At 39.1% G+C, this 22,413-nt stretch overlaps 1 protein-coding gene across 1 annotated transcript; it reads right to left on the bottom strand.

Annotated features, from left to right (window-relative positions):
- Window positions 1–454: 454 nt before the first annotated feature.
- On the bottom strand, window positions 455–4,171 carry LOC116900146 (olfactory receptor 5C1). Its single transcript, XM_032901920.1, has 2 exons — window positions 4,130–4,171; window positions 455–1,448 (listed from the first exon to the last, which is right to left on the bottom strand). The coding sequence occupies exon 2, from the start codon at window positions 1,431–1,433 to the stop codon at window positions 471–473; it is 963 nt and encodes a 320-aa protein (XP_032757811.1). The 5' UTR covers window positions 1,434–1,448; window positions 4,130–4,171; the 3' UTR covers window positions 455–470.
- Window positions 4,172–22,413: the final 18,242 nt, after the last annotated feature.

Raw genomic sequence — 22,413 nt, 5'->3', positions numbered from 1 at the left:
TCATCATATTCAGTCATGCTCTGGCATGAATGGGTTCTGAGGATGTTTTCCTGAAGTTCTGAGGAGCAAAGAGCATACCCTTTGGCAGTGAAAAAAAAAGCAAAAAACTAAATGGCCAGAAATCTAGAGAAAATTGGAGGTAAAGTGGATCTCATTTGGAGTTTCTAGAAATTAGCATCTTATATGCACTGGTGATGTAAATTCTGATGTTTCACCAGGTAACATCTAGGAACTTTAGTGTTTTGGATACCGAGGAACTCAAAGCAGCTCCATAGCAACATTATCTGGTCTTGGTGCTTTCTTTAGGTCTTGCTCTAAAATACCCCAGGTTTCTGCTTCCGTTTGTGCATTTTAATCCTTCCCCTATTTGTAGTCCCTTCATTAATGACAGGAGACAGTTGAGTCAGAGGAACACCTATCTTTATCCCCAGTGACAGTGTCTTCACCCTTAAGGAGCTTCCTGTGGCCAGTCACTGGTGCTCCGCCCCGGGCAGCAGAATCGATGGCAAGTGCGCCAGGAAGGCTTCCTTGACTTCCTTGTTTCTAAGGCTGTAGATGAGTGGGTTGAGAGCTGGAATGACGAGAGTATAGAACACTGATGCCATCTTGTCCGTGTCCAGGGCATAGCTGGAGCTAGGACGCAGATACATGAAAATAAGAGTCCCATATAGTATGGCTACAGCTGTGAGGTGAGAACCACAAGTGGAAGCTGCCCTCCGACGGCCCTCAACTGACTGCATGCGGATCACAGCACCAGCGATGAATCCATAAGACACAGCAATAGCCAACACTGTGGCTGTCTGGATAAAACCACAGACAGCAAAAAGGAGGAGTTCATTTAGACTGGTGTCATTGCAGGAGATGGCAAGCAGTGGAGGAATATCGCAGAAGAAGCTGTTGACTTCTAGTGAGCCACAGAAGCTCAGGCGGAAGGTGAAAGTTGTATGTACAAAGGCACTCACTGCTCCTCCCAGGCCTGATGCCCCAAGTAGGGCTAGGCATAGACGGGGTGACATGACTGTGGTATAGAGGAGAGGGTTCCCAATGGCCACATAGCGATCATAGGCCATGACTGCTAATAGGCAACACTCAGCATCAGCCAACCCTGCAAAGACAAACATCTGGAGGGCACAGGCTGCATAAGGGATGGTGGCACGGGACAGTAGAAGATCCACTAGCATCTTGGGGCCTATGGCAGAGGAATAGAAGGCATCCAGCAGGGAGAGGTTGGCCAGGAAGAAGTACATGGGTGTGTGGAGCCTGGCATCTATACGGATGAGTAGCACCATTCCCACATTTCCCAGCAGGCTCATGAGGTAGATGGGCAGGAATATCAGGAATAGGGTCACACGCAGGTCCCAACGATTTGTGATCCCCAAGAGAATGAACTCAGCAGGCGTAACTCTGGACCAGGTGAAGTTCTCTGAGCTCATTCTTCTGGATGGAGACTAAGAAAGGAAGAGAGAGGGGAAATGAGAGAAAAGTTATGCCCATCACTGAGAGAGAGAGAGCCGTATCCCGGGGTCTAATCTTAACTGGACAAAATTACTCATTTGACCTTTGACAAACTATCTGACTCTCATATCCTGTTCTATCATTGAGACATCTGCAGGTTCATCTTCACAAGGGCATTAGTTTCCTTAGTATGGCCCTTGAAGTTTGTTGAAAGGAACTCTTCCCATTGGACAAGGCCAGGGAAGGGAGTAGGCAGGTGTCCTAGGAAAATGAGGTGTGGGAGAAACAAGGATGTGAATGTTTGTCCTCTGCTTTTCTGAACCTTATTTTTTCTTCTATGTATGATGAGAGGAAAGCAGCAAGGACTGAGTAAGATAATGCATGTGAAGAGTCTCATACCGGGCCTGAAGTATAACAGGCTTCCAGTGAAGGTTCAGTGAACAGAATCAGATGTATTGGTTCCATACAGGGATAAAACAGCTTTAAGACAATCAACTTCTTGATAGGCAATGATGCTTCACACTCTTTTGTCTTCTCACTTATTCCTTTTATCTAAGACCTGCTTCTTTGTTTATCTGCAGCGTGAAGCCCATTGTGACCTACCCAGAGGAAACCAAACATCTTCCTCATCTGTGCCTGCTGCAGCACACACCCACTGGACCATCTCGTGCATTTAATTAATTGATTAATTTTGAGATAAGATCTATGTAGCCCTGGCTATCTTGGAACTCACTATGTAGCCAGACTGACTTCGATCTCAAGGATCTGCCTGTTACTGCCTCCCAAGTGCTGAGATTAAAGGTGTGCATCACTACAAGTGGTTTAAACATATTTTTAAATTAAAGAAACTTTTAGAATTATTTATTTATACCTACATGTATTGTGCGAGTTTATGTGTGAGTCTGTGCATGTGTTGAGTGCTCGAAGAGGCTAGAGGCATCAGATTCCTTTGAACAGAAGTTAAAAGTGATTGTAATCCACTTGATGTGTGTGCTGGAAATTAAAATCAGGTCCGCTGGAAAAGCAATGCCGAGCCATCTTTAAAGCCTTTGCTAAATTTTTTCAATGTGTTAACAACTGTGTATATTAAGGGATAGGATGTGATATTATGGTCTATGAGTACACATTAGAAAGACCCTGTCAACAGTGGAACATAATAGAAGACCCAGGGATATACCCACACAACTGGATGCTTAAATCTTGACACACTTTTGAAAAATGTGCACTGGGAAAAGACAGTCGTATCAACAAATGGTGCTGACAAAACCCACATAGTAGTGAGATTAGATCCCTATCTCCTCATCCTGCATAAAACCAATTCAAAGTAGATCAAAGATCCTCATCTAAAACCAGAAATGCTGAAGCTACTAAAAGTTCACATAAGGAAAACACACTAGGACATAGATAGATATGGCCAACAGATTTCTGAATATAAACTACAATAGCACAGGAAACAGCCCCAAGAACTGACAAATGAGATCTCATGATCTCAAAGCTTTTCCACAGCAAAAGAACTTAACGGAATGGAGAGACAGCCTGTAGAATGGGAGAAGATCTTCACCAGCTATATTTCAAACAAGGCTTAATATCTGCAATATACAAAGAACTGCAAAACTAAACTTCAGAAAAAAAACTGCCTATCAGCAAATACGCCAATGATTGGAACAGACAGTTCTCAAAATAAGGTATAGAAATGGACACTTTAATATGTGTTTAATATCTATAACAATCAAAGAAATGCAAATTAAAATGTCTTTGAGATTTCATCTGACTCTAGTCTGAATGGCCACTACCAACAAAATAAAGCATGAAAAATGATGGCAAGATGTAGGCAGAGAGAAACCCTTACCCTCTGTTGGTGGGAGTACAAACTGGTAGAACCATTACAGAAAGCAATGTGGAGGCTTCCCCCAAACTAAAGCACAACTACTACCATGCCCATCTGTCTCACCCCTGGACACTCAATAGACTCTATATCTTATCAGAGAAATACTTGCAAGGCAGGAGAGTAGGTAACTGGAGGGAGAGCATTCAAAGATGTCCACATGAGAAAGACTGGCAGCTCTTTAGCCTACCCAAGCTTCCCTCAGTCAACGGTACATGCTCTGAGAGGCTGGTGTTTGTATAAACCTGGGAGAGGTGGGTACTTCCTTAAGACAGTGGATCACTGCAGAGTTCACCTCATCTCTTTCCTCACCTTTTTTTTGTGCTCTGGGAGCCAGGCTACAGGTGAGATATAGCCCCTTTGTATTGGTCCCTTAAACTGTCCCCTTCTCCATTACCATCCATGTGTCTCTGTGTAGTGCAGTGTTAATAAACACAAGAGCCCGGAAACCCCGTCTCTGCCTTCTAGACTTAGACCCACACCTGCTATGCTTGCATATCATGTTCACTGCTAATTTTTTTTTACAATAGCTAAGATGTATAATCAGCCTAGATGCCCATCGACAAATGAAGAGACAACAAAAAATCGGATACATGTTATTCAGTCATGAAGAAAAATAACATTCTATCATTCTCAGAAAATGGAAGGAACTATAGACATTATTTTAACAGAATGGTAATGAGGCTCCAACCCCACTCAGACATGTGTGCTGTCCATAAATGAAATCACTGCTGATGGTCAACACCTTTACATTTTGGCCTTTCCACATGAAAAGCAAACAGCACTCACCTTTACAACCTGGGGGGAAGCTCTGCTCTGGATGTCTCTCCATTTCTCCATCTGCAAGACGGGAAAAATCATAATAGAACATGGACGTTGCTGTGAATCTTTCCCTCCGAAACTCCTCTGATCTGTGTAACGTCTCAGTTTCAGGCAGACCAGGATGTCTACTACCCACACTTAGCAAAACATAATTCATTCTTCCCAGGAGATGAGGAGCACATCTTGAGGAAGGTTCACACTGGATCTACTTTATCTGAAGAAAGGATTTGCCTCCAAGTATCTGACTCTCTAACTCCTGCAGCATTCACTGAGAGCGTCCTGGCCATTTGGACCAATGTCTTTTGGCTTCTAGCTTTCCCTTGTCTTAATATTCCTTAGGGATTTTTCTTAAAAGCTGGGATGGTAGTGATTGGCATAGCAGGCATTCTCATCTGTTTTTCTGATCTCTGCTTCCCCTGCCTTAAGTAATTTCCTTCTGTTTAGAACAGTCCTACCTGGATCACTGCATTCCAAAGAAAGGAAAAGACTAAGACTCACAGATACAAGGAGCACAGAGTTAAGCTGTGAACTATGGCCTCCTTGTCTCTTCTCCAACGATGTTTCTAAGTATCTCTCTTTAGTCTCTTCAAATTGAGTACTTTGGTCTGGATCAGTGGTTCTAGCTCTATGCCATGGTCTGATGCCATTAGGATTTAAGATGAACTTTGTGAAAAGCTGATTGCTACAGACAGTGCTCAAAGATTTTCAACAGCTGTTCTAGAGTGAGGCTCAGAAGTCAGAAACTAAAAAAAAAAAATACTGATTCTCATATAGAGCTGAGCTGGATCTTGCTGGCAGCTCTCCTCAGCTATGAACATGCATGACAGTCGATTGAAGGTGTCATTGAAGGTGCAGTATCTAGCTCAGAAAACCTGCAACCTGAGACTGCATTCCCAACAAAGTCCTAAAGGGTGGTGCTTTTGCTGCTACTGGCTTGGACACTGTAGATACCCCAGGTGATAAGGACCAGTATTATCAGGGTTGACCCCTCAGGATTCCTAATTTCTGGAGGGATCTTTAAATTCTTTCCCGAAAGTTCCCTTCTTTTTGTGAAATTCCTCTGCCCAGGCCCCACTTCAATATGGTGAGGACAGACTGGCATTTCTCAATATGTAGCTTGTTCTTTTCTTGGAAATTTTTAGCTTATTCCTCACCAGCGTACAGACATTTAGTATGTTTTTTCCCTCATACCATGAATGTTATGAGCTATGGGTTTAAGAACATACCAAGAAATAGAGGTGTTCGGAGTTTTTGTAGCAGAGAAACTTCAGCCCAGCCTTAGAGATGACAGTGACAGAGGAAGGTAACAGGGTTGTGTCCCACTGAAGAAGTAAAAACAGGGGGACTTAAAATCTTCCTGGCCCTGAGGGAATGACCTATTTCTGTTTTCTTCCTGCTTTCTTTTTTCCACACTGTGGTTCCAGAGTCTTTGGAGACCCTTAGCTCCATATCCTTTGGGGACTCTGTGACAGCTGGTAGCTAGGGACTACTAAGGATAGCTCCCTCTATTTTACCCCTGGGGATATTTTAGAAGTTTGGTTGAATGAGTCCCCAGGCTTCGATTGGGTCCCTTTGGCTCACTTTTACATATCCATCCAATACACAGACATACTTTTTAATGTGTTATTAATAACCAGTATTATTATTATCCCTTAAAAATTTTTGAGCCCTTCTACCCAAGCTCACACGTAGTTTTAATAAATTACAGTGTTTCTCATGTTTGCAGTGCTCACCACATTCTTGTCTGCCACTTACACTCATCCTTTTTGCTACAGAGCAAGCTCCAATGTCACCAGCACGAAGGCTTCCTGCCTCTGAGGCAGTTATTCCTTCTCAGTAGGATCCTTGGAGACAGGATCTTCCTATGTGTCCCATTTTGACCAGAGCATGATGGAATTTCAAGGTATTTTACTTTCATTTTTCTGATAGTGAAACATTGAACATGTATTTCTTCTTGAGAACTAGCTATTCAATTTATCTATTTATTGATTGGTTGATTTGTCAATGCTGAATTTGTTGATTTCTTTATAGATTCTAGATAGGTGTATAGGATGTGTAGTTGGAGAGATTTTTCCCCATTCATGCAGGTTATTTGTTCACTCCGCTGATAGTTGCCTTCACTGGACAGTAGCTTTTTATTGTTATGCAACCTCACTTGTGGACTCTTGCTAGGATTTCATAGGTCAGTAGGGTGTTTTCAGAAAGTGCTTGCCCATTCCTGTATTTTGAATGCTTTCACTGTCTTTTTCTCCAGCAGTTTTAGGCTTCGGGACTTAATGACAAGTTCTTCAATCAATTTTGAATTGAGTTTTGTAGAGCATGAGAGGTAGGTATCTAGTTTCATCATGATGTATGTTTACATTTTCCAGAGTACCAGCTGTTGAGGAGTCCATTTTTTTTATTTTTTATTTTGGGGGGGATAATCTCTTGTGCACTGTATAAAGCTTGTCTTTGTAACATTCAAATGCTGATTTCTGTATTGACAGAGAGTTAAGTACAGGCCAGACCTTGTTGTTGTTATTTCTATGAAGCATCAACTGTCTCGGTGTTTTGTAAACATTCTTCTCCATCACTTTCTCATTTGGTTTAATAAAGAGCTGACTAACTATAGCAAACTCTGAGAAAGAGTCAGAGGTTGGAGATTTGCCAGCAACACATGGAAGAAGAAACAGGTATCCATCCTTACTGAAGAGAAGTAATGAGCCATGTGGCAGGTGGGGACTAGGTGGTCAGGTTTACTTTGATGGACGAGTTTATTTATATTTATATCTATATTTATTTATTTATTTAGTATTACAATTTCTTTTTTCCCAGTTTTTAAAATTGGGTAATTCTTATTTACATTTCAAATGTTATTCCATTCCCTGGTTTCCTGTCCATAAGCCCCCTAGCCCCCCCCCTCTTTCTATATGGGTGTTCCTCTCCCCATCCACCCCCCCTAACTGCCACCCCAACAATCCCCTATACTGGGGGTTCAACCTTGGCAGGATCAAGGGCTTCTCCTTCCATTGGTACCCAGCAAGGCCATCCTTTGCTACATATGCAGTTGGAGTCATGGGTCAGTCCATGTATAGTCTTTGGGTAGTGGATTAGTCACTGGAAACTCTGGTTTATTGGTATTGTTGTCTTTATGGGATTGCAAGCCCCTACAGCTCTTTCAATCCTTTTTCAGTTCAGGGTCCCATTCTCAGTTAAGTGGTTTGCTACTAGCATTCACCTTTGTATTTGACATGCTCTGGTTGTGTCTCTCAGGAGAGATCTATATCCAGTTCCTGTCAGCATGCACTTATTAGCTTCATCCAACTTATCTAGTTTTGGTGGCTGTATATATATATGGGCCACATGTGGGGCAGGCTCTGAATGGCCATTCCTTCAGTCTCTGCTCTAAACTTTGACTCCTTATCTCCTCCTATGGATATTTTTTTTCCCTTGTTTAAGAAGGAGTGAAGCATCCCTATTTTGGTTATCCTTCTTGAGTTTCATGTGGTTCATGGATTGCATCTTGGGTAATATGAGCTTTTGGGCTAATATCCACTTATCAGTGAGTAGATACCATGTGTGTTTTTCTGTGTTTGGGTTACCTCACTCAGGATGATATTTTCTAGTTCCATCCATTTGTCTATGAATTTCATGAAGTCACTGTTTTTGATAGCTGAGTAGACCTCCATTGTGTAGATGTACCACATTTTCTGTATCCATTTTTCTGTTGAAGGGCATCTGGGTTCTTTCCAACTTCTGGCTATTATAAATAAGGCTGCTATGAACATAGTGGAGCATGTGCCTTTGTTTTATATTGAAGCATCTTTTGGGTATATGCCCAGGAGAGGTATAACTGGGTCCTCTGGTAGTGCAAAGTCCAATTTTATGAGGAACCTCCAGACTGATTTTTAGAGTGGTTGTACCAGTTTGTAATCCCACCAACAATGGAGGACTGTTCCTCTTTCTCCACATCCTTGCCAGCATCTGCTGTCGCCTGAGAGCTTTTTTTTTTTTTTTTTTTTTTTTTTTGATCTTAGCCATCTAACTGTTATGAGGTGGAATCTCAGGGTTGTTTTGATTTGCATTTCCCTGATGACTAAGGATGTTGAACATTTCTTTAGGTGCTTCTCAGCCATTTGATATTACACGGCTGTGAATTATTTGTTTTGCTCTGTACCCCATTTTTTTGAAAAGCACACCAGCTTTTATTCTTAGAAAGTACCAGGGGAACATGGTGGGGCCTGCTCCTGCCCCAGGATGCTTTCAAGACCCCACCAAGCCCTCAGGAGACCAGGTAAGGACTCAGTGTACCACATTTTTAATAGTGTTATTTGGCTCTCTGGAGTCTACCTTCTTGAGTTCTTTGTATATTTTGGATAATAACCTTCTATCACATGTAGGATTGGTAAGACCTTTTCCCAATCTGTTGGTTGCCGTTTTGTCAGTGTCCTTTGTCTTACAGAAACTTTGCGGTTTTAAGAGGTCCCATTTGTCGATTCTTGATCTTTGAGCATAAGTCATTGGTGTCTTGTTCAGGAAATTTTCCCCAGTGCCCATGTGTTTGAGACTCTTCCCCACTTTTTCTTCTATTAGTTTGAGTGTATCTGGTTTGATGTGGAGGTCCTTGATCCACTTGGACTTAAGCTTTGTACTGGGCAATAAGAATGGATCAATTTCATTCTTCTACATGGTGACCTCCAGTTGAGCCAGCACCATTTGTTGAAAATGCTATCTTTTTTCCATTGGATGACTTTGGCTCCTTTGTCAAAGATCAAGTGACCACAGATGTATGGGTTCATTTCCAGGTCTTCAATTCTATTCCACTGATCTATCTGCCTGTCTCTGTACCAGTACTATATACTTTTTGTCACAATTGCTCTGTAATACTGCTTGATGTATGGATGGTGATTCCCCCAGAAATTCATTTATTTTTGAGAATAGTTTTAGGTATCCTGGGTTTTTTGCTATTTCAAATGAATTTGCCAATTGCTCTTTCTAACTCTATGAAGAATTGAACTGGAATTTTGATGGGGATTACATTGAATCTGTAGATTGCTTTTGGTAAAATGCTATATTTTATTATATTTTTACTATATTAATATTGAACTATCCCTGTGATGAAGCCTACTTGATCATGATGGATGATCATTTCTATGTGTTCTTTGATTTGGTATGTGAGAATTTTGAGTATTTTTGCATCAATATTCATAAGGGAAATTGGTCTGAAGTTCTCTTTCTTTGTTGGGTCTTTGTGTGATTTAGGTATAAGCATAATTGTGACTTCATAGAAGGAATTGCATGGTGCTCCTTCTGTTTCTGAATAGTTTGGACAGTATTGGTATGAGGTCTTCTATGAAGGTCTGGTAGAATTCTGCACTAAACCAACTGGTCCTGGATTCTTTTTGGTTGGGAGACTTTTAGCAACTGCTTCTATTTCTTTAGGAGTTATGCGGTTGTTTACGTGGTTTATCTGTTCCTGCTTTAACTTTGGTACTCGGTATTTGTGTAGAAAATTGTCCATTTCATCCAAATTTTCCAGTTTTGTTGAATATAGGCTTTTGAAGTAGGATCTGATGATTTTTGGAATTTCCTCAGATTCTGTTGTTATGTTTTCCTTTTCCTTTCTGATTTTGTTAATTTGGATACACTTTCTTTTCCCTCTGCTTAGTCTAGCTAAGGGTTTATCTATCTTGTTGATTTTTTCAAAGAACCAGCTCTTAGTTTTGTCGATTCTTTGTATAGTTCTTTTTGTTTCTACTTGGTTGATTTCAGCCCTGAGTTTGATTATTTCCTGCCTTCTACTCCTCTTGGGTGTACTTGCTTCTTTTTGTTCTAGAGCTTTTAGGTGTGGTGTCAAGGTTGTGACATATGCTTTCTCCTGTTTCTTTCTGCAGGCACTCAGAGCTATGAGTTTTCTTCTTGGCACAGCTTTCATTGCTTCCTATAAGTTTGGGTATGTTGTATCTTAATTTTCATTTAATTCTAAAAGTCTTTAATTTCTTTCTTTACTTTATCCTTGACCAAGTTATCACTGAGTAGAGTGTTGTTCAACTTCCATGTATAGGTGGGCTTTCTGTTGTTTTTGTTTTTATTGAAAACCAGCCTTAGTCCGTGGTTCTCTGATAGGATGCATGGGATTATTTCTATCTTCCTTTATCTGTTGAGGCCTGTTTTGTGAATGATTATATAATTTTGGAGAAGGTTCCATGAGGTGCTGAGAAGAAGGTATATCCTTTTGTTTTAGGATGGAATGTCCCATAACTATCTGTTATATCCATTTGATTCATTACTTCTATTAGTTTCTCTATGTATCTGTTTAATTTCTGTTTCCATTATCTGTCCATTGATGAGAGTGGGGTGTTGAAATCTCCTGCTATTATTGTGTGAGGTACAGTGTGCGCTTTGAGGTTTAGTAAGGTTTCTTTTACGTATGTAGGTGCCCTTGTATTTGGGGCATAGATATTTAGGATTGAGAGTTCATCTTGGTGGATTTTTCCTTTGATGAGTATGAAGTGTCCTTCCTTATCTTTTTTGATGGCTTTTGGTTGACAGTCGATTTTATTTAATATTAGAATGGCTACTCCAGTTTGCTTCTTAGGACCATTTGGTTGGAAAGTGGTTTTCTAGCCTTTTATTCTGAGGTAGTGTCTGTCTTTGTCTCTGAGGTGTGTTTCCTGTATGCGGGAAAATGCTGTCATCTTTATATATCCAGTTTGTTAATCTTTGTCTTTTTATTGGGGAATTGAGTACGTGATGTTGAGAGATATTAAGGAATCGTGATTGTTGCTTCTTGTTATGTTCATATTTAGAGGTGGGATTATGTTTGTGTGTTTCTCTTCTTTTGGTTTTGTTGCAAGGAGATTACTTTCTTGCTTTTTCTAGGGTTTAGTTTCCCTCCTTGTGTTGGGCTTTTCCATCTATTGCCTTTGAAGTCTGCATTTGTAGAAAGATATTCTGTAAATTTGGTTTTGTCGTGGAATATCTTGGTTTCTCCCTCTATGTCAATTGAGAGTTTTGCTGGATATAGTAGCCTGGCCATTTGTGTACTCTTAGGGTCTGTATGACATATGTCCAGCATCTTCTGACTACCATAGTCTTTGGTGAGAAGTCTGGTGTAATTCTGATAGGTCTGCCTTTATATATTACTTTCTTTTCTGGGCCAATCTATTTGGACTTCTTTAGGCTTCCTGTATATTTATGGGCACCTCTTTCTCAGGCTATGGACCATTTGCTATCTATCTGCAGTCTAAGATAATTTGCTTCTGCAGCCGATCCCCCGTTTTAGCTCCTTGAAAGCTGGCAGCTACAGGCAACACCTGAAAGTGACACAGAGTGAGGCTAGGTAAAGTCCCAGCAGGGAATTATGGTTCTCTTAGTTGAAGTCTGCAGAGAAAAGGGGAGGGGGACTTAGCTCTGCCCTTTGTTCTCAGTTCTTGTATGACTCTCAGAGTGTGTGTTCACATGGTGAAAACACTCACTACAGGTCTACAAATAAATTCAGTAATTAATTAAATAAGAGGTTATAACAGAGAATACCTATGTGTATATACACTAGGAGCAATTATCTGATTTAACTTTCACCATTTGTTATTAGCTTGAAGGGTCATGGAAAGTTTTTGAAGTTTTGTTTATACAAACTCAGTCAATATCATATCTCCTGCTTTTGCATCTGAGGTTCTGTGGTATATATCCTCTTTATGAGTTTTGGTTAATGGTTTCTGTAGACCCTTGGAATATGCCCTAAGATCTAAAAATCTGCTGTTATCTCAAAAAAATTAAGCAGTCCTGTTACAAAAGAAATTCAAATGTCTCTGTCAGGGTCGCCAATTCTTGGTGACCCTAGCATGCTAGCTGTTTCTGAATGCTATCTGAGTTTGGAGTCTTCCTTGAGCAATATTCAAACCCTTTCAAGATTATCTAGGTGAGAGTCTTCCAAGCTAAGGCCGAGCTTTTATAATTATCAGAAAGTCTCCATGTCCTTACTTGGATTACTGATGGGACAGTCCAGAGACATTCTTTAATGTATACATTTTTTGATTTCTTGGTTAAAATTCAGATGTCTTTGATTGTGTGGTTTATTTCTTCATTCTTTATTCTATTCCATTGATTATTGTGCCAGTGCCATCCTGTTTTTCCTACTATGACTCTAGAATATAGCTTAAAATTTCAAGTATTCTGATGCTTCCAGCACCTCACCCTTCCATTTGGGATATTTTATATGTCTGTATCTGTATGAGTTGTAGGATTTTCCTCCCAGTTCTGCAAAGAATATCATTTGAATATTGGTGGAGATTGTACTGAGTTGGTGATAACTTTTTGTAAAGTAGACATTTCACAGTACAGATTCTTCTAATCTGTATGAATGGAAGATCTTTTCATATTCTTCCTAGTATTTTCTCTAATCTTTTTCTCTAGAGTTCTGAGGTCTTTTACTGCTTTTGTTAGGTGTATTACAGGACATTTAATTTGATATTTTAGGCTATTATGAATGTATCATTAGGTTCTGGACTCCATCTGCATTTAAAGCTAAGGCTGTCCCACAGTACTCCAGACCCAAAGCCTCCTCAGAGAGAGCTGATCTCCCAGGAGTGCTCACATGCCTAATATCAGAAGCTCACAGGCCCACAGGAGGGATATGCTCCAGTCAGAGATAGAAAGGGCAGGTAACACCAGAGATGGCAAGAGGCAAACGCAAGAACCTAAGCAACAGAAACCAAGACTACTTGGCATCATCAGAATCTAGTTTTTCCACAATAGCAAGTGCTGGATACACTAACACACTGGAAAAGGAAGACGTGGATTTAAAATCACATCACACATCCTTAAGAAGGTCATAAATAACTCCCTTAAAGAAATACAGGACAACACAGGTAAACAAGTAGAAATCCTTAAAATGGAAACACAAAAATCCCTTAAAGAATTACAGGAAAACATAACCAAACACGTGAAGGAATTGAACAAAACTATCCAGGATCTAAAAATTAAAATAGAAACAATAAAGAAATCACAAATGGAGAAAACCTTGGAGATAAAAAACTTATAAAACAGATCAGGAATCATAGATGCAAGCAAGCATCACCAATAGAATATAAGAGAAGATAAGAAAAGAACCTCAGGTGCAGAAGATACCATAGAAAATGTTGACAAAATAGTCAAAGAAAATACAAAGTGCAAAAAGCTCCTAGTTCAAATATCCAGGAAATTTAGGACACAATGAGAAGACCAAACCTAAGGATAATATGTATAAAAGAGAGTAAAGATTCTCAGCTTAAAGGGCCAGTAAATATCTTCAAGAAAATTATAGAAGAAAACTTCCATAACCTAACGAAAGAGATTCCTATGAATATTCAAGAAGCCTACAGACCTCCAAATATATGGACCAGAAAAGAAACTTCTCTAGTCCCATGATAGCCAAAACACCAAATACACAAAGCAAATAAAGAATATTAAAAGCAGTGAGGGAAAAAGGTAAAGCAACATAGAAAGGCAGACATATTAGAACTACACCAGACTTCTCAACAGAGACTATGAAAGTTAGAAAATTCTGGGCAGATGTCACACAGACCCTAAGAAAACACAAATGCCAGCCCAGGCTACTATATCCAGCAAAACTCTCAATTAACATAGATGGAGAAACAAAGATATTCCATGACAAAACAAATTTACACTATATCTTCACACAAATCCAGGCCTATAAAGGATAATAGATAGAAATCTCCAACCCAAGGAGGGAAACTACCCTAGAAAAAGCAAGAAAGTAATCTTCTTGCAACAAACCCAAGAGAAGACAGCCAGAGAAACCTATTTCTACCTCTAACAACAGAAATAACAGGAAACAATAATAACTTTTCCTTAATATCTCTTATATCAATGGATTCAATTCCCAACAAAAAGACAAGACTAACAGACTGCATGCATAAACAGGACACAGCATTTTGTTGCATACAGGAAACACCTCAGTGAAAAAGACAGACACTACCTCAGAATAAAAGACTGGAAAATTTTTTTTCCAAGGAAATGGTCCCAAGAAACAAGCTGGAGTAGCCAGCTAATATCGAATTCTAATATTGAATAAAATCTACTTTCAAACAAAAGTTATCAAAAATGATAAGGACGGACACTTCATATATATCAAAGGAAAAATCTGCCAAGATGAACTCTCAATTCTGAACATCTATGCTCCAAATGCAAGTGTACCTACATTCATAAAAGAAACTTTACTAAAGCTCAAAGCATATATACATGGTACATATATAAATGATAGTAACTATCATGTAAATTTTAGAAGTAACACAAATCCATTGGTAATTAGCATGTCACTTGAGATGGCTTCTTACTCTTAAAGTCTGAACCTCCTCTCAAATAATTTGAAGAACAGCATCATAAAGAGCATTAATCCATTGTTCCAAACACATAAATCCTCTTGAATACTCAAAACATTAGTAACACTTTTTGCTAAATGATTAGGTCATTGTTTTTAATAGATGAGTAGTACTCCATTGTGCAAATGTACCACATTCTCTGTATCCATTCCTCTGTTGATTCTTTCCAGCTTCTGGCTATTATAAATAAGGAGCATGTGTGCTTGTTATATGTTGGAGCATCTTTTGGGTGTACGCCCAGAGTGGTATACCTGGGTCCTCAGATAGTACTATGTCCAATTTTCTGAGGAACCACCAGACTGATTTCCAGAGTGGTAGTAATTGCTTGCAATCCCAAGAAAAATGGAGGAGTGTTCCTCTTTCTCCACATCCTCCTCAGTATAAACTGTCACCTGAGTTTTTGATCTTAGCATTCTGACTTGTATGAGGTGGAATCTTAGGGTTGTTTTGATTTGGACTTTCCTGATAACTAAGAATGTTGAACATTTCTTTAGGTGCTTCTCTGCCAGTCAGTGTTCCTCAGTTGAGAATTCTTTATGTCTTTACCCCATTTTTAATAGGATTATTTGATTCTCTGGAGTCTAACTTTTCTTTGTATATATTAGATATTAGCCATCTATCAGATGTAGGATTGATAAAGACCTTTTCCCAATTTGTTTTTTTCCCTGTTTGTTCTACTGGCTGTGTCCTTTGCCTTACAGAAGCTTTGCAATTTTATGAGATCCTATTTGTCAATTCTTGATTTTAGAGTATAAGCCACTGGTGTTCTGTTCAGGAAAATTTCCCTATTGGCCATGTGTTTGAGGCACTTTCCCCCTTTTCTTCCATTAGTTTGAGTGTATCTGGTTATATGTGGAGTTCTTTGATCCACTTTGACGAGCTTTGTACAAGGTGATAAGAAGGGGTTGATTTGCATTTTTCTAAAATATGACCTCCAGTTGGACGAGCATGATTTGTTGAAAATGCTATGTTTTTTCCATTGGATGGTTTTAGCTCCTTTGTCAAAGAACAAGTAACCATAAGTATGTGGGTTCATTTCTGGGTCTTCAATTCTATTCTGCTGATCTACCTGCCTGCCTGTCTCTGTACCAATACCATGCAGGTTTTTTTTTCCGATTTTGTCCGATTACATCTGTAAAACAGCTTGAGTCAGGATGATGATTCCCCTTAAGTTCTTTTATAGTTAAAGAATAGTTTTGCTATCCTGTTTTTTTTGTTATTCAAATAATTTTGCAAATTATTCTTTCTAACTCTATGAAGAATTGAGTTGATATTTTTGGTGGGGATTGCTAGTGAAATAGATTATATTCACGATGGATCCCCATATTTACTAATAATCCTACCAATCTATAAGCATGGAGATCTTTCCATCCTCAAGATCTTTGATTTCTTTCTTCAGAGACTTGAACTTCTATTGTCATAAAGATCTTTCCCTTGCTTGGTTAAGTCAAGGTTTTTTTGTATTTTGTAACTATTCCATGAAAATTCCTGTTTCCTAATTTCTTTCAGAGAAAAGCCTGTTATCCTTTGGTAGGACAGGCTAATATGGATTTTGAGTTAATTTTTGCCCACTCCTTTGCTTTTGTTTTTCAGCTTTAGGGTTTTTTTGGTGGAACTTTTGGGGTCCTTAAGTATACCATCATGCATCTGCAGATAGTGATATTTTGACTTCTTCCTTTCAATTTATCCCTTCCTTTAACCTCCGTTGGTTGTCTAATTGCTGTGGCTAGGATTTAGAGTACTATGTTAAATAGTGAGAGAGGGGGAAGTCTTGTCTAGTCCCTGATTTTGGTGGTATTGCTTCGTTTCACTCCATTTATTTTGATGTTGGCTATAAAACTGGTTTGCTGTATTTCTTCTACTATGGGACTTAATTGAAGGTTTTTTCAAGACTTTTAATATGAAGGGGTGTTGATTTTTTGTCCAAATGCTTTCTCAGCATCTAATGAAATGATCATGTGTTTTTTCTTTCAGTTTTGTTTATATATTATGTTTGGTTTTCCGCTGATGAATTTCCATATATTGGATCTTCTTGATCCTGGGATAATGATTAATTTTGATGACTGCTCTTGGATTTGGTTTCAGAATTTATTGTATTTTTGCAACGATATTCATAAGGGAAATTGGTCTGAAGTTCTCTTTCTTTGTTGGGTTTTTATGTGATTTTTGTATAAGCATAATTGTGGATTCATAGAAGGAATTGGGTAGTGCTTTTTCTGTTTCTATTGTGTGGAATAGTTGGAAGCATATTGGTTTTGTGTCTTCTTTGAAGGTCTGATAAATTCTGCACTAAACTCATCTGGATCCTTGGTTTTTTTGGTTGGGAGACCTTATAGTGACTGCTTCTATTTCTTTAGAGGTTACAGGACTGATTAGATGGCTTATCTGATCCTGATTTAACTTTGGTACCTGGTATCTGTCTAAAATATTTTCAATTTCTTCCAGATTTTCTAGTTTTGTTGAGTATAGGCTTTTTTAATAGGATCTGATGATTTTTGGAATTTCCTCTGATTCTATTATGTCTTCCTTTTTCTTTCTGATTTTGTTAATTTGGATACTACCTCTGTGCCTTCTGGATAGTCTCTCTAAGGGTTTATCTATCTTGTAGATTATTTCAAAGAACCAGCTCCTGGTTTTGATGATTCTTTGTACAGTTCTTTTTGTTTCTACTTATCTGATTTCAGCCCAGAGTTTGATTATTTCCTGCCATTCTCTTGGGTGTATTTGCTTCTTTTTGTTCTAGAGCTTTCAGGTATGCTGTCAAGCTGCTAGTGTGTGTTCTTTCCAGTTCTTTTGATTTTTTGGTTTTTTGTGTTTTTGTTTTGTGGAGGCACACAGAGCTAGAGTTTTCCTCTTACCACTGCTTTCATTGTGTCTTATAAGTTTGGTATGTTGTGCCTTCATTTTCATTAAATCTAAAAAGTCTTTAATTTCTTATTTTTTCCTTGACCAAGTTATCATTGAGTAGAATGTTGTCCAGTTTCCGTATATATGGGCTTTGTTTTTCCATTGTTTGTTTTATTGAAGACAAACCTTAGTCCATGGTGTGTATGATAGCGCATGGGATATTTGTGTCTTCCTATACCTGTTGAGGCCTGTTTTGGCCAATTATATGGTCAGTTTTGGAAAATACAATGCTCTGCTGAGAAGAAGGCATATCCTTTTATTTTTAGGATGAAATGTTCTATAAATATCTGTTAAGTCCATTTTTTCATAATTTTAGTTAGTTTCAGTGTGTCTCTGTTCAATTTTTGTTTCCATGATCTGTTCACTGATGAGAATGTGGCGTTTATGTTTCCCACTATTGTTGCATGAGGTGCTATGTCTGCTTTGTTTTAGTAAAGTTTGTTTTTTGTTTGTTCCTTATGGGTGTTTCCTCCCACCCCCTCCCCCCATTGCTGCCCTCTCCCCAACAGTCTAGTTCACTGGGGGTTCAGTCTTAGCAGGACCCAGGGCTTCCCCTTCCACTGGTGCTCTTACTAGGATATTCATTGCTACCTATGAGGTCAGAGTCCAGGGTCAGTCCATGTATAGTCTTTGGGTAGTGGCTTAGTCCCTGGAAGCTCTGGTTGGTTGGCATTGCTGTACATATGGGGTCTCGAGCTCCTTCAAGCTCTTCCAGTTCTTTCTCTGATTCCTTCAACAGGGGTCCCTGTTCTCAGTTCAGTGGTTTTCCTGCTGGCATCGCCTCTGTATTTGCTGTATTCTGGCTGTGTCTCTCATGCCAGGCGATCTGCACTCATTTTGATCATCCGTCTTGAGTTTCATTTGTTCTAGGCATCTAGGGTAACTCAAGCATTTGGGCTAATAGCCCTTATCAATGAGTACATACCATGTATGTCTTTCTGTGATTGGGTTAGCTCACTCAGGATGATATTTTCCAGTTCAACCATTTGCCTCTGAATTTCATAAAGTCATTGTTTTTGATAGCTGAGTAATATTCCATTGTGTAGATGTACCACATTTTCTGTATCCATTCCTCTGTTGAAGGGCATCTGGGTTCTTTCAGCTTCTGGCTATTATAAATAAGGCTGCGATGAACATAGTGGAGCACGTGTCTTTTTTATATGTTGGGGCATCTTTTGGGTATATGCCCAGGAGGTATAGCTGGATCCTCAGGCAGTTCAATGTCCAATTTTCTGAGGAACCTCCAGACTGATTTCCAGAATGGTTGTAGCAGTCTGCAACCCCACCAACAATGGAGGTGTTCCCCTTTCTCCACATCCTCGCCAGCATTTGCTGTCACCTGAGTTTTTGATCTTAGCCATTCTCACTGGTGTGAGGTGAAATCTCAGGGTTGTTTTGATTTGCATTTCCCTTATGACTAACGATGTTGAACATTTCTTTAGGTGTTTCTCAGCCATTCGGCATTCCTCAGCTGTGAATTCTCTGTTTAGCTCTGAACCCCATTTTTTAATAGGGTTATTTGTCTCCTTGCTGTCTAACTTCTTCAGTTCTTTGTATATTTTGGATATAAGCCCTCTATCTGTTGTAGGATTGGTAAAGATCTTTTCCCAATCTGTTGGTTGCCGTTTTGTCCTAACCACAGTGTCCTTTGCCTTACAGAAGCTTTGCAGTTTTATGAGATCCCATTTGTCGATTCTTGATCTTAGAGCATAAGCCATTGGTGTTTTGTTCAGGAAATTTTTTCCAGTGCCCATGTGTTCCAGATGCTTCCCTAGTTTTTCTTCTATTAGTTTGAGTGTGTCTGGTTTGATGTGGAGGTCCTTGATCCACTTGGACTTAAGCTTTGTACAGGGTGATAAGCATGGATCGATCTGCATTCTTCTACATGTTGACCTCCAGTTGAACCAGCACCATTTGCTGAAAATGCTATCTTTTTCCATTGGATGGATTTGGCTCCTTTGTCAAAAATCAAGTGACCATAGGTGTGTGGGTTCATTTCTGGGTCTTCAATTCTGTTCCATTGGTCTATCTGTCTGTCTCTGTACCAATACCATGCAGTTTTATCACTATTGCTCTGTAATACTGCTTGAGTTCAGGGATAGTGATTCCCCTGAAGTCCTTTTATTGTTGAGGATAGTTTTAGCTATCCTGGGTTTTCATTATTCAGATGAATTTGCAAATTGTTCTGTCTAACTCTTTGAAGAATTGGATTGGTATTTTGATGGGGATTGCATTGAATCTGTAGATCGCTTTTTTGGTAAAATGGCCATTTTACTATATTAATCCTGCCAATCCATGAGCATGGGAGATCTTTCCACCTTCTGAGGTCTTCTTCAATTTCTTTCTTCAGTGTCTTGAAGTTCTTATTGTACAGATCTTTTACTTGCTTGGTTAAAGTCACAGGTATTTTATATTATTTGGGTCTATTATGAAGGGTGTCGTTTCCCTAATTTCTTTCTCGGCTTGTTTTCTCTTTTGTGTAGAGGAAGGCTACTGATTTATTTGAGTTATTTTATACCCAGCCACTTTGCTGAAGTTGTTTATCAGCTTTAGTAGTTCTCTGGTGGAACTTTTGGGATCTTAAATATACTATCATATCATCTGCAAATAGTGATATTTTGACTTCTTCTTTTCGATCTGTATCCCCTTGATCTCCTTTTGTTGTCTGATTGCTCTGGCTAGAACTTCAAGAACTATATTGAATAAGTAGGGAGAGAGTGGGCAGCCTTGTCTAGTCCCTGATTTTAGTGGGATTGCTTCAAGTTTCTCTCCATTTAGTTTAATGTTAGCAACTGGTTTGCTGTATATGGCTTTTACTATGTTTAGGTATGGGCCTTGAATTCCTATTCTTTCAGGACTTTTATCATGAAGGGGTGTTGAATTTTGTCAAATGCTTTCTCAGCATCTAATGAAATGATCATGTGGTTTTGTTCTTTCAGTTTGTTTATATAATGGATCACGTTGATGGTTTTCCGTATATTAAACCATCCCTGCATGCCTGGGATGAAGCCTACTTGATCATGGTGGATGATTGTTTTGATGTGCTCTTGGATTCGGTTTGCCAGAATTTTGTTGAGTATTTTTTGCGTCGATGTTCATAAGGGAAATTGGTCTGAAGTTCTCTTTCTTTGTTGGGTCTTTGTGTGGTTTAGGTATAAGAGTAATTGTGGCTTCATAGAAGGAATTCGGTAGTGCTCCATCTGTTTCAATTTTGTGGAATAGTTTGGATAATATTGGTATGAGGTCTTCTATGAAGGTCTGATAGAATTCTGCACTAAACCCGTCTGGACCTGGGCTCTTTTTGGTTGGGAGACCTTTAATGACTGCTTCTATTTCCTTAGGAGTTATGGGGTTGTTTAACTGGTTTATCTGTTCCTGATTTAACTTGGTACCTGGTATCTGTCTAGGAAATTGTCCATTTCCTGTAGATTTTCAAGTTTTGTTGAATATAGGCTTTTATAGTAAGATCTGATGATTTTTTGAATTTCCTCTGAATCTGTAGTTATGTCTCCCTTTTCATTTCTGATTTTGTTAATTTGGACACACTCTCTGTCCTCTCGTTAATCTGGCTAGGGTTTATCTATCTTGTTGATTTTCTCAAAGAACCAACTTTTGGTTCTGTTGATTCTTTCTATGGTCCTTTTTGTTTCTACTTGGTTGATTTCAGCTCTGAGTTTGATTATTTCCTGCCTTCTACTCCTCCTGGGTGTATTTGCTTCTTTTTGTTCTAGAGCTTTTAGGTGTGCTGTCAAGCTGCTGACATATGCTCTTTCCTGTTTCTTTCTGCAGGCACTCAGCGCTATGAGTTTTCCTCTTAGCACAGCTTTCATTGTGTCCCATAAGTTTGGGTATGTTGTACCTTCATTTTCATTAAATTCTAAAAGTTTTTAATTTCTTTCTTTATTTCTTCCTTGACCAGGTTATCATTGGTAGAGCATTGTTCAATTTCCACGTATATGTGGGCATTCTTCCCTTATTGTTATTGAAGACCAGCTTTAGGCCGTGGTGGTCCGATAGCACGCATGGGATTATTTCTATCTTTCTGTACCTGTTGAGGCCTGTTTTTGACCAATTATATGGTCAATTTTGGAGAAAATACCATGAGGAGCTGAGAAGAAGGTATATCCTTTTGCTTTAGGGTAGAGCGTTCTATAAATATCCGTTAAGTCCATTTGGCTCATGACTTCTCTTAGTCTGTCTCGTCTCTGTTTAATTTCTGTTTCCATGATCTGTCCATTGATGAGGTGGGGTGTTGAAATCTCCTACTATTATTGTGTGAGGTGCAATGTGTGTTTTGAGCTTTAGTAAGGTTTCTTTTACGTATGTAGGTGCCCTTGTATTTGGGGCATAGATATTTAGGATTGAGAGTTCATCTTGGTGGATTTTTCCTTTGATGAATATAAAGTGTCCTTCCTTATCTTTTTTGATGACTTTTAGTTGAAAATTGATTTTATTTGATATTAGAATGGCTACTCCAGCTTGCTTCTTCAGACCATTTGCTTGGAAAGTTGTTTCCCAGCCTTTCACTCTGAGGTAGTGTCTGTCTTTGTCTCTGAGGTGTGTTTCCTGTAGGCAGCAGAATGCAGGGTCCTCGTTGCGTATCCAGTTTGTTAATCTATGTCTTTTTATTGGGGAGTTGAGGCCATTGATGTTGAGAGATATTAAGGAATAGTGATTATTGCTTCCTGTTATATTCATATTTGGATGTGAGGTTGTGTTTTGTGCTTTTCTTCTCTTTGTTTTGTTGCCAAGGCGATTAGTTTCTTGCCTCTTCTTGGGTATAGCTTGCCTCCTTATGTTGGGCTTTACCATTTATTATCCTTTGTAGTGCTGGATTTGTAGAAAGATATTGTGTAAATTTGGTTTTGTCATGGAATATCTTGGTTTCTCCATCTATGTTAATTGAGAGTTTTGCAGGATACAGTAGCCTGGGCTGGCATTTGTGTTCTCTTAGGGTCTGTATGACATCAGTCCAGGATCTTC

The sequence above is a fragment of the Rattus rattus genome, chromosome 5 (assembly GCF_011064425.1).
Source record: "Rattus rattus isolate New Zealand chromosome 5, Rrattus_CSIRO_v1, whole genome shotgun sequence".
NCBI classification, from domain to species: Eukaryota; Metazoa; Chordata; class Mammalia; order Rodentia; family Muridae; genus Rattus; species Rattus rattus.
This window is presented reverse-complemented; position numbering and strand designations above follow the sequence as displayed.